General features: G+C 37.7%; 1 protein-coding gene across 1 annotated transcript in view; it reads right to left on the bottom strand.

The window, feature by feature from the left end:
• Positions 1-9347: 9347 nt before the first annotated feature.
• FOXP2 (forkhead box P2) overlaps positions 9348-12574 on the bottom strand; it is a 698448-nt gene continuing 695221 nt past the window's right edge. Inside the window, exon 20 of the mRNA XM_070423754.1 lies at positions 9348-12569. Within this exon, the coding sequence (XP_070279855.1) occupies positions 12425-12569 (145 nt within the window). The 3' untranslated portion in view covers positions 9348-12424. The remainder of the gene's footprint in view (positions 12570-12574) is intronic.

Raw genomic sequence — 12574 nt, 5'->3', positions numbered from 1 at the left:
ACTTTCAAAACATTTTTCAATTAAGCTGGCCAACTGATGCACGGTTTATTATACCTCCTGACACCACATAAAATAGATAGCAAAGAGAAAAAGAGACAGTAGATAATAAAAGTTGTTTTAGCAATAAAACAACTTGTGATGAAAAAAAGCCTACTTATTTGCATTAAACCAATCATTTAAATGGGATTAAATATATTGAGTTCTTCTCTGTACTAGCCACCGAGTTAGTTCTAAGTATTGTGAACGAGGAAAACATGTGGTTCCTGTCTTCAAGAAACATCTCTTCAAATAGGCCTTTGGCAGATGTTGGCTCAATATCTGATTCTGAAGTTTCATGAGATAAGACACTTCATTTCCAAAAGAACAATAACTATAGACCATCGCCTTTGAATATTTTGCTTTCCAATAACCAGTCTATCACAGCCTCCAATAAAATTTCCATAGAGCACCTAACACATTATGTTGCTAGTTAATTTAAAAAATAATATGCATTGCCTCATTGAGGGCCCTAAAAACAGCAGTCATGCTGTTGCCTCAAACCATCTGGGAAATTAAACAGACCACAGAGAAATAAATTTAAAAACTGCTACCACATCTGTCATGGAAACATGAAATTTAAGTCTGTAGAGCCACTAGTTCTTGGAACCACTTCCTACAGACATTGCACACAAAGGTTCTGTAATTCAGGTAGATTTCGTGCTTCAGAATTTCACCTTCAACGTGAATTTACTTAACCTTCCATCATTAAAATGTATCCATGTACAAAATCAAACTCACACTTCACATGTAAGCAGTTGTGGGAGAATAGGTGCCCTACATTTAAACCCCAGGTCTTTGCTAACTCTGTGACATTAGTGAGGTCGCCATAACTATTTCCAACTCTCAGTTTTCCCATCTGATACATGGGGAAATTTCTCATGTCAGAGAATGGTTATTAGCCTCAAATAAGATGACATGTGAGAATTTTCATAGGGCAGTACCTGGGCATAGAGAGAATCTTTTAAGGCCTGCACCTCAAAGATAATCACTCAAAACATCTAGCTTTGAAAACCAACAGCTATTGGAGTCCTACAGGCTGTGGCAAACGGAGATGGCCTTGAAGGGCTGGTGCCCTGCTTGCAGTCTGATCTGGCCCAGGGCCCCGAGTAGAAGCACCGGAGAGGCAGGCATCTTGTTTGGCCAGCACCTGGGGGCCTGCTGAGTGTTCTCTGGGAAAAAGGCCAGGGGGCACCATCTTCCTACTATCACCTTGTCTTGCTCCAGCTGGCAGGTGCCACAGTTTGTGAGTTTTATCTGTTGGCTTTATTGAAAGAGTTGAAATCAGTTCTGATAGTGAGATTTTAAAAATATATTTGTAAACACTGTCAAGGAGATTTTGTGTCTCTTCTTAACGGTGGAAGTTTAGTACTAAAGATAATGGAATTCTTTTTTTTCTACATATATTTTTATTGCTTTCAGAGAGGAAGGGAGAGGGAGAGAGAGATAGAAACAGCAATGCTGAGAGAGAATCAATGTAGCTGCCTCCTACATGTACCCTATTGGGGATCAAGCCTGCAACCCGGGCATGTGCCCTGACCAAGAATCCAACCCTGATTTCCTGGTTCATGAGTCAATGCTTAACCACTGAGCAACACCATCTGGGCAAGGTGATTGTATTCGTAATTCCTCTGGTGTCAGCATTGTAAAGGGTAGTTTGAGAACTACCTTATTGAGAACTGATGATGTCCCCTTACTTGACTTTGTATGACCATCCTGACACTTTTTATATATGCATAACGTTGAAGCTTGAAGTAATGAAGAAAAGAATAATATAACATTTAACATTCACTGTCACAATTTGCAAATGAACTCATCCAATGAGCTTAGATATTTTACTTTTTCTGAAATTCTCCTCAGTATAGTCAATTATTGGTCATAAAAATTAACACCAAATTCTTAACCTTTACAGTGTTCTCAGTCTCCTGGGAATCACCCATAAATTTTGCCACATATAATCCGCAGAGTAAGTGCTCATGTAGACTTATTTCTTATTTCAGATGCCACAAACTGCAGGTGATTCTCTTGGTGGCCTTCTCATATCATGCTCTTTCCTTTTGAGTCAAAGTAATAAGAGGGATTATCAGGGCTTGGGCAGAGGCATTTTGGGTTTCATGGGGACTACCCAGGGGTAGCGGCCCAGGATACACCAGGGGCTGACAGGTGACCCGTCTAGTAGTGGCTGGGAATCTAGTTCTGGACAGCTACTATGAGTCTAGAGCAGTGGTTCTCAACCTTGGCTGCACATTAGAATCACCTGGGAATCTTTTTAAAATCCTGATTTCTGGGCCTCATCCTCTGGAAATTCTGTGTCTTTGTTATGGGGTGAGGGCCACAACATTAGTAACAAAGAAACAGAATTTCTGGAGGATGAGGCCCAGAAATCAGGATTTTAAAAAGATTCCCAGGTGATTCTAATGTGCAGCCAAGGTTGAGAACCACTGGTCTAGAGGGTAATCTGGAGCCCAGAAGCTCATTTGTAGGGAAAGCAAAGGCAAGACCTCCTTCCACAACCAGAGGCATGGTGGGAAAACTACAGGCAAGGATGAAAACCACCAATAAGGTTACTGCAGATGTAAGGACAGCCACAATGTGGGGCAAAGGCGGGGAACTTCAGAAATAAAGGCGGACTCAACTACTGATGGGGCAATTGCCAGAGTGAGATTCAGGCCCTCTGGGGAATTGACTTGGTGCAATAGCTAGGGCCTCAGGACCCAGAATTGCAAAGACTGGAATAGCAGGGATTGTATCCAGAGGTCACTGGTAAGACATGGACTCATGTCAAACTGCATTTCCATCCAGATGGAGTCTGAGAAACATGGCCACGTTCCAACTGAGACCTTACATTAATGTAGGGCTTCAGGGGTCTTCATGCCTGTAGGTCTTCTGTTGTTTGAGCTAGAACTATTACGTTGTGGATTTTGAGAAAGATTACAACTTTATACAAAAACTCACTTCTATATGGCAAACATAGATTTCCGAGCTTGGTTAGAAATTAGAGAATAAGGAAATTGTCTTGCAACCCCAAAAGGTCAAATTTCAGTCTTCTATGAAAGCCTCTCTCATGTGAAAGTGAGCATGGATCTCAACTCCCAAGGAATGGGAGTCATTTTGAATAGTCCCTGAGTGCCTACTAAGCATAGTTATCAATGTTTAGGGTTTTATGTCTAACAAAAATTTATCAAATGTAATAGTCTCACCAGTTATACTTTCCACTTATCCTCATTTAAAACCAAACACCCCAATTTGAAATTATTCTCAACTCATAGATCTCATCCACTGATAACCCTGCCAATTTGGGACCACAGTATGAATACTTCTCAGAGCTCATTGCCATTGAGGGACCAAACACACATTGGAAAGCAGTGGACCTCATGTCCTACTCCTCTTCCTGTTCTCATGGCGGAAGTCACTAGTAGATGATGGTACATTTTCTTGTAAAGTGAAGAAATGGCCTTATCATCCATTGTCAGGTATGTATTAAACCTGTACATTGTGACAGCCATTCCAGTAGCCACTGTGAATCAATCAGAGTTGTCAAATTACATGCAGCTGTTTTTCATTTCAAGCCCAGAAACTACATTCAGTCCCAGCCCCTTCCACAGGGTAAGGGGCAATTCCTGCCAGCTGGTTAGCGCCAACCAACGCCTTCTCTTTCTAATGGCTTGGAACTGGAAGCCCCTTGCCCTAATAAGGACTCTATGATAGCTCACTCAAGAAAATTTTGGATTATACGATATCACCAGCGTTTTCCTAAAAGTCAATAGGTAAGTGAATAGTTTTGTGGCCCTGTGGAAGAGAAAAGCTATTGACGTGATATCCATCCTTTGAATACAGTTGAACTGATCACTAAATATGAAGTTACCACCTATTATTCTTCTGATGGGTTTCAAAATCATTGCTCATGAGAGATCTTAGTTATACACAGTAAATTCTCTTTTGTTCAAGCCATCATTTCTGAATTCTTTGGCACAAAATATAGAAACGTTTTCCTCCTGGTTTTGATTAGGTTTCTTAGAAATATACCCTGGTACATCACTTAACTTCTGTCAAGGGGCTTGGATCCTCTTTTTAGATGCTTGTTCTCAATGTCTGACTATCTCTCAAATTTTATGCATTATATATGCTCTTCAAGTGACCCAATAATTTTTCTAAATGATATAAATAACAATTGTAGTGCTAGTATGTTCCCCTTGGAAAATTAGGAGAGTAATGCTTATCTGCCTAAGACTGCTCCTTTAGAAAAATGACAACTACTCATGCACATGTTATTCAATAACAGCTTTAAATTTATGCAGAGAAGAAAATTAATGACATTTTTTTTCATTTTGTGATGGAGGCTACTATAAAATTATTTCTAAGATGGTGGGAAAATTAAATGTGGAATAAATACCATCAAATAACAGGCATAACTGATTATGCATCATAATGAGCATTAAATCAACATTCCAATGTGCCATATAGGGAGATTGTATGTGAGAATCAGGAGTCAGAGACTAGAGACAACCAAAATGTTGGATTATTTTATAAATCTCACACAGATTATCATGGCTAATGAGAAACTAATTTGATGCATTTGTTTAATTTTTTGAAATCTTATTCTTTTTTATTAACTCTAGCCTACTCTCTATGACCAAAGAGGCCAAAACTGTAAATAAATGTGTGGCATTGGTTGCAAGCTTTTGATGTTATGACAAGACTTTTAATATCTAAGTTCATTATCTCTGGATGAAACATTTCTATTGCGGTTCTGTTGATTTGGTTTCTTGTAGATTAGCTGTCTAAAGCTCTCTCTTCTAGGAAAGGCACTAAATAAAACACTTAAATGTTGGTGTAGAGTTTAATTACAAGGACTCGCAGCTTGGTGCTCACTCAAATTTTTCTAAGTTTTTTTTTTTTTTTTGCTGAAAAGCTTAATTTTTTGGCTTTTTCTGAAAAGCTTAATTGTTTGGCTAATGGAAGCTATGTGAATGAATACATGATCATAATAACTCTATACTAGGAGAAATGTCATTTAAAAATTTTATAAGTTTCCCCTGAGACTTGTAATTTTTTTGGTCAAAGAGGATTGGTAAATTTTAAATGTTGCATTTTCTATAATATCATTTAAATAGATTTAAAGGAGAAACTATATAAATACATGTAAAGGAGAACTAAGCAGGGCAGGTCAGTCAGGTGTTCCCCCCTGCATGTCCAATGCCCCAAGGGCTTTGGGCTGCCTCTCATGGGATGAAGAGAATGGCTTAGGAGCTTTGCCTCATATCAACATCCCTGAATGGTGCTATGGGAACCTGCTCTGCACCATCTCCCAGGGCAATAGCAACTTGTTATTGAACACAAGGGGGATCTACACTGAAAGTGATTGAGAAGAGAATCATATAGTTGAGTTTCCCTTTTCAGTATTATAATCACACTAGAGGCCCAGTGCACGAAATTTGTGCAGGGGGGGGGGGGGAGGGTGTATATGGGTGGGAGGGGAGGGTGTGCCTCAGCCTGGCCTGCACCCTCTCCAATCCGGGACCCCTCGGGGGATGTCCAACTGCTGCAGGAATCGGGCCTAAATCTGCAGTTGAACATCTCTCTCACAATCCAGGACCACTGGCTCCTAACCGCTCATCTGCCTGCAGGCCTGATCTCCCTAACTGCTCTCCCCTGCTGGCCTGATCGTCCCTAACCACCTCTGCCTCAGCCCCGCCACCATGGATTTGTCTGGAAGGTCATCCAGAAGACGTCTGGTCTAATTAGCATGTTACCCTTTTATTAGTATAGATAGATAATTGACTTTACCTTTTCAGTATTATAAGCATTAACTCTTCAGTATTATAATAATGACATGAAGAGTTGAAAAAAATACATTCATGCCTGGTCATAGCCCACACATTTTAATAACTCTTCTTTTTTTCCCCTACTTTTTACTCATCCTCACGCACCTCTGCATGTGCTTATTGTCAAAACTTTTAATCTCAATGATCCTCAAATAAGAAGGGAGAGATGATCATTTTTGATATGTAGATGTTTGTATTGTATTTTCCACAGGAGAAGTGGAAACAGAAGAACCATGAATTTAAGGGATAAGATCAGCTTCAACTTTAGGAAATGGATTGGCTGATGTTTACTTGATAGCTGATTTCAAAGGCTATCAAGTAAAACTTCACAGCAGAGTGTTAAATCAACAATATATATTTAAAGTTTAAAGGTATGATTTTCTTTTATTTTTGAAGTATGTGTTTTTTATCAGCTTCATGTACACACACACACACATATTGGCTGAAGTAATGCATTAGAATCAATGTGTTACCCGGATGGCAAGATGGAGTTCTTATTCCGGGTTCTTGTTCTACGAAGTTTGAAGAATAAAAATCGTGGACTAGAAGATTTTAAGCAAAAGCGTAGACATTTATTGCAAGTCCTTACAAACTCCCGCCTGGAGTAGGGTCCCAACTGGGTAACCAGTGAAGTCTCTTTGTCTAAGGGTTTATAAATGCTGGCAGCTTCTTGGTCTGTACATGCTACTCTTTGATTGGGTCCTTCCTCTTTTTATGACCCCTCGTGTTTTTTCCTAATTGGGCGATTTCCCCCTTCCCCGCCTGGTATCGATTTCAAAGTCTAAAAGCCTACCTGGCGCCCCACCCCCACCCGCCTCCTCCCATAACATTCCCCTGCTCTCCGTGTTTGTGAGAGAAGCATTCTGTTGCTTTGGAGCTGGCTCCACCCCTTCAGGTACGCATTCCTTTCCCATGGACCCTACCCTAACTGCCTTTCTTATTTCTATATCCTCTCACATGTAAGATTCAAATTCCCCAGAAAATTGTAAACTTTTTACTTAAAACTACTCATCTTTCCAGTTATTCAGGTATCACATGGCTCCTTTTAGTCTGTGTGATGGTGACTGAGCTAGAGGAAGAGCTAGTAGAGGAAATAATGTGCCAAATGATGGGTGAAGCCACACTATTTTCTCAAGTTACACATTCTCATGCACTAATCTTATGCTTTGCCGTTTAAAAGTTTTGTATGCGATTCAAAAACTGATTAATAGTGAAAAGATAGAGTTTACGTTCTTTTCCTTCATCAGCATTGAAATGATAGAAGTTGTCTGAATCTCATTTTGTGAAATATTTGCAACAGTAGAGTTGCATACTTAACTTTCATTACTCCTGCCTGAAGAAATGGTTAGAATGTGATTTCCCATCTGTACTTTTATTCTAGCTAGTTAAATTTTAAGTCACCATCTTGGTTTTAATTTTTTTAAATTTAAAATAATTTAGTAACCAGCTTTTTACAAAGCAGTTGAAACCTTCATTGACCCAATACAATGTATCTGAGCAACACAGTATTTTAAACTACAGAGTGACATAAGTTTGACCTTAGGTATAAGTACAAAACATTTGCCAGATTTCTTACATTGTTTGTTTTAATCTCTAAATTATTCTTCCTATATTAGAGCATAGTGTGTGAGAGGATTGTATTCACATCTTGTTATACAGCCTTTAATAAGTTAACCAAATAAACACACTGGGTGGGGATCAGTTGGCATTCGTTTACTTTCAACTAATTAATAGTGAAAAATGAATTCTAAGGTCCAAGAAAATTAATTTCATGTTCATGCTTCTTTTAAAATAATTTGTTATTCTGTAGAAACCTTTTTAATCAAGGTATTTTTTCACTAGCGTGACATAAAACTTTAAACTATGCATAGAATAAATCTCTACTCAACATACTCATTTTCCTTTTATTTCTAATCATGACAAATTTTGGAATGTATACTTGAAGTTAAAAAGGTGAAGTTTTCTTCTGCAGAGGCCCCCATCTGGCCTGTTTTGGATATTAATAACGGTCTAGGATTGGTTGCTATAGGCAAAGAAGCATTAACTTAGAGAGCTATTTACCCATCCCTGTTCCCTGTATGTCCTCCTAAACCATAGCAGAATGCATGGGTGTAACTGATATTTGGAGGCAAAAAAAAAAGTCATAAAGTTAAGTAGAGTAATCATGTTTTCCCTTGTGTGTGTTTTATTTTGTTCTGTTTTTTTTAGGATCAGATTAATGATGTCAATTTCTATTAGGATAAAAGCATGAAAACATGAAATGATTATGTGAGCATGCCAATTTTGAACCTGAAAATAGTTTCTAATGCAGGGGTGAGGAACGTCCAGCCCATGGGCCCGTATAGCACCAGCAAGATCATTTGGTCTGGCCCTGCCAAGGCATGAGGGGTGAGTTAATGAAATGTTTGACCAAATATAGCAGGCTAATTTTTTTAAGTTGATAATTTTGTATGGCCCATGAATGATGTTATAAATATCCAAATGGCCCTTGGCAGAATAAAGGTTCCCCACCCCTGTTTTAATGGAATGTATTTGACAAGCAACCCCTACTTTTATTGACTTAATGGGAGTATTGGTTTATGAATCCACAATTCCTAAGAAAATGATTTAAACAAATGTGGGACATGTGTACACAAATATATGAGTTGGCTCTGGTAGTGAAGAATGTTGTCTCTGAAAAAAATAAAATCCTAGGGGTTATAAATAGGTCAAAACGAATTAGATTTTTATTTATACTTCAGAAATCTAATCAAGTGAATGAAATGATTTCATATACATTTTTACATCCAAGAGCAGTGACACACTGTTCATACATTAATTCTGTAGGAAAATGTACATCCTTCTGTTTTGTTGTTGTTAGGTAAGATCTGCCAAGTGTTCATGGACAAAAAAAAAAAACCACCTTTCATTGCAACCTGAACTAGTGAAATTACAAGGGGTCAGCCATGTTCTTTCAATAGCTTTATGGCATTAATAAAGCCGTTGTCCAAATGCCTGCTAATATTGGCATGTGTAGTATGAAATCTCACAAATTCTCTAAAATGTGAATGTCCAATTTGAAAACTATGCAATAACCTAATGGATTTTGTGACTGAATCTACCCAGGGACATTAGAGTCCAGGACGGTTTATTTTAAGTGTACTTCTGTAGCTCTATTTCTAGCTGACTATTCTTCCATTGCCTAATCAGAAAGAAATGCATTCTTATGAAGTTAAGCAGCTGTAGGCACAGAATGCTGATGACATTCTCTCCATATCTGAGTTGCCTAAAGAAAACCTAGTTAGCGGTAATTCTACCAAATACTTGTAACATTCACATACATTTTTAATTGATTTTCAAACAGCACTACTGCGCCATGAATTTGACCACATAGAATATAAGCCTTAAGCCCACTAGGTTTAAGCAATTGTGTCTTTGTAGACTAAAACTATGTAAAATAAAATCTGATAACTCCCTGGTGTTAGAGGTAGACAGTTTTCTTTCAAATCCTAGGTTTGGTCTTTTATTTTATTCAGCAGTGAAAGCCATGAATACAGAACAAATAACACCTCTTACAATTCTCAACCATGACTTCTAACATCAGAGAATTCAAAGTATGAACATAGTACACAGTAATGAAAAGTATCAAAATTAGTTTACCTCAAAAAAGATAAATAAAACAGGTATATTCCACCAATACATAAACAGATGTTTGTGCTACAGTTAAAATTTGTTGTATACAAAAGATCATAGTCCCCGTAATCAGTTTGATAGAAGCAAGAATACATGAGCCATTTAAATTGTCAGACATTATGCTTTATAAGGTATGCACAGAAGTTCAAGCAATAAATACATACATTAGTTCAAAGCCTTACAATAGCTACGCAAAGCAGATGCAGAAAAGCAGATTTGCTATTACTAACAAGCAATGATATAAGTAAAAATTCATGAAATGCATTAAAGCAACATTTTTCTTAGAAAAAGTCTGGTCATTTATGGGTCCACCAACATTTTTACATAATATGCACAATTATCAAAATACAGACCAAGCATTTCAGAAAACTCCAAAAAACCTAAAATCTATTTTCAAAGCAATTGCAGTTTTGGAGGTTTTTCTGGTATAATGTGCAAGCAGCTATATTTTTTTTTATTGTATTCATATAAAACCCATGCAAAACTCTACAGGTATATGCATTCTGTGGCTGAGACTTCCTTTCAAAAGTTTTGTAACTGAGGTATGCATACTTTAGCATTGTAGTCTTAGGCCACCCTTCTGATGGTAGAGCTCTCACAGTTACTTTCAGTCCATCAAAACCTTTGAACATGCACATGAAAGACCCATTTTCCCTTCAGATAATCCTGACACGATCCTAGATGACTGAAAAGCATCCTTCACAATACCACTCCTTCTCTGGAAACCGCATGGTAAACTTCCCGTTCGTTGATCATGACCCAAAGACAACGTAATGAAAAGTAGCAGTTACTGTGACGTTCTCACATTTCATGCAATCTGCCATAATTGTTCTAATTTTTTTCTTTTTTGTCTTTTTTTTTCTTTTTCTTTTTTTTTCTTTTTGCAGAGGTAGAAGCTTTCAGAAAGCCATTTGGGTAAGTGGGAAAACCCTTTTGAAAGCCGTTATGTTCTTTTATTTGGTGTGATAGATGACTGGGTGTCTCTCTAACTCTATTTGCTGACTTCAGCAAAGAATAAATGATGAGCTTAGTTTGCAAGAACCAGCTCCATAACATGGAACTGGAACATATGTTAAGCTCTAGCAGCCACCTTCTGTCAAAACTGTTTGTAAAGCAATAACCATAATCAGGTTATGAGGTCCCTTGGTTGGGGGAAAAAAGTATTATCAAGACTTGGCACAGCACATGAAAAGCAACATGTAAAGTTTCTAGGTTTTAAGCAAATATCTGACTATGTTATTTTCAATACACCATAATGCATCATCATAGTTTGGGGGTTTGGAGATGTCAAGAAAACCAGCATTCCAACAATTTGGCCTGTGCAAGTCTTTGAAAGGGAGAGTATTGTTAGTGTTAATATCCCGTATAAGCAGAGGCAGAATTATATGTAACTTTGGTTTGACTGAAAATAAATACCATGGACTACAATTGCTATAATCTTTGCTTTCAGTGTAAAAACTCAGCTAGATCCCTTTAAAATCAATATGAAATTAATTTTTGGCTTTACTAGACCTTTAATGTTTGGTTCCTATTTTTTGTTTTTTTTTTCGTTATAACTTAAGTCTATAAAAATAGTACACAACAAAGGTTCAGACCATACAAGACATCTAACAACATGTATTCACCACCAAAAATAAGTGACTGGATTGGGGAAAACAAAAGCACAGTGTACTCTATATATATAACAATATGCAATCTGCATTTGCATCAAGTACATCATCCTTTTGGTCAGTGATCCACATTTGTTGCTTTCTAGCATATCATAACTTCCACTGTGGATTTTTGTCCTCACCTCTGTCTTTAGTGAAAGCAAATCTTCATTGCATTTAGATGGACTTTTGGTCTCAGAAGATTACTCTGTGACTGAATTAGCTTTTTAGTTGTGGTTTTTGTCATATTTAATTCTTTGTTTAGGGCTAAATGAAAAGATCCCAGAGGTCATCAGAAAACAGCAGGTAGTTCATGGAAAAGGTTCCTTTGTATTAATTGAAGTTACAGAAGGCTGACCAAAGCGTGTGGCTGCTTCTGTCCTTGAGCTCTTGGCCATGGTTAGAGTTGGCTTTGGTTTGCAGCTGTAGCCTTTGACTGTGTTTGCAGGTAGACAAAGCTTTATCACAAGGAGGTAAAGAGTACAGTTGTAAGATCTATGCAGATATGCAAATGTTTCTATGGTGCTTGCACAGATAATGTTAGCTTAGGATTGCACTTTACATCTTAACACTAACAGCACAGACTGGAAGCCTAAGGTTTTAGATGGTTGCAACAGTCTAATTACTGCGTTTTTGTAATTACTAACTTATGTCATTTACAGTTGGTGGCACCAACATAAAAACTAATGTTCTGTTGTTCAAAATTCAGCTAGATACAAGCAGTGACACTAATTTCTGATACTACTCCTGTGCAAATTAAAAACAATAGCAACAAGTTGAACTTGACCAGCAATTGTTTCTAACATTACAACTACTGAATGCTGGAAAATTCACATTAATGAAACTAACACTATTTTTGGCAGTATATGAGGCGTGTTTGCTTTTTACAAGACATGTATCCTCATATTCAGTCATTTCATGAACCCTTAAGAGCCACATTTTTTAATGGGCAAAGCCATTATAGAAAGAACAGTTCCTTTTTTTTTTCTAAGAAAAATCAGTTTTTGTCTTTTTCTTTTTCTAAAAAAACAGAGAGAGAAAGAGAGGAAGAAAAGAAAACAAGCGATTTGCCTGTTGGTACTGAATCCCAAAGGGCTGGCTTAGTAAGTTCCTTTAGGGCAGTCTCCTTTATCCATGCTTAATAAATAGTCACAGTAAAAATTTGTCAAATATTCATGGTTGTAGAGTGGTTATGAAGGTCAGTGATATGTCCCTTCACACTGAGGTTTCACAAGTCAGTTCTCATTCCAGATCTTCAGATAAAGGCTCTTCTTCAATCTCTCTGTCATCTTCTAACTCTGGACTGTGATTCGCTGTTGTCACTAAGGACACTGGGCAGTCTTCATCCTCGGCCATCACTGGCTCTTCCTTGACATGGATTGAATGTCTGGA

This window comes from Myotis yumanensis, unplaced genomic scaffold (genome assembly GCF_028538775.1).
Source record: "Myotis yumanensis isolate MYYU_CA2020_CCGP unplaced genomic scaffold, mMyoYum1.0.hap1 SCAF_9, whole genome shotgun sequence".
Classification (NCBI taxonomy): domain Eukaryota; kingdom Metazoa; phylum Chordata; class Mammalia; order Chiroptera; family Vespertilionidae; genus Myotis; species Myotis yumanensis.
This window is presented reverse-complemented; position numbering and strand designations above follow the sequence as displayed.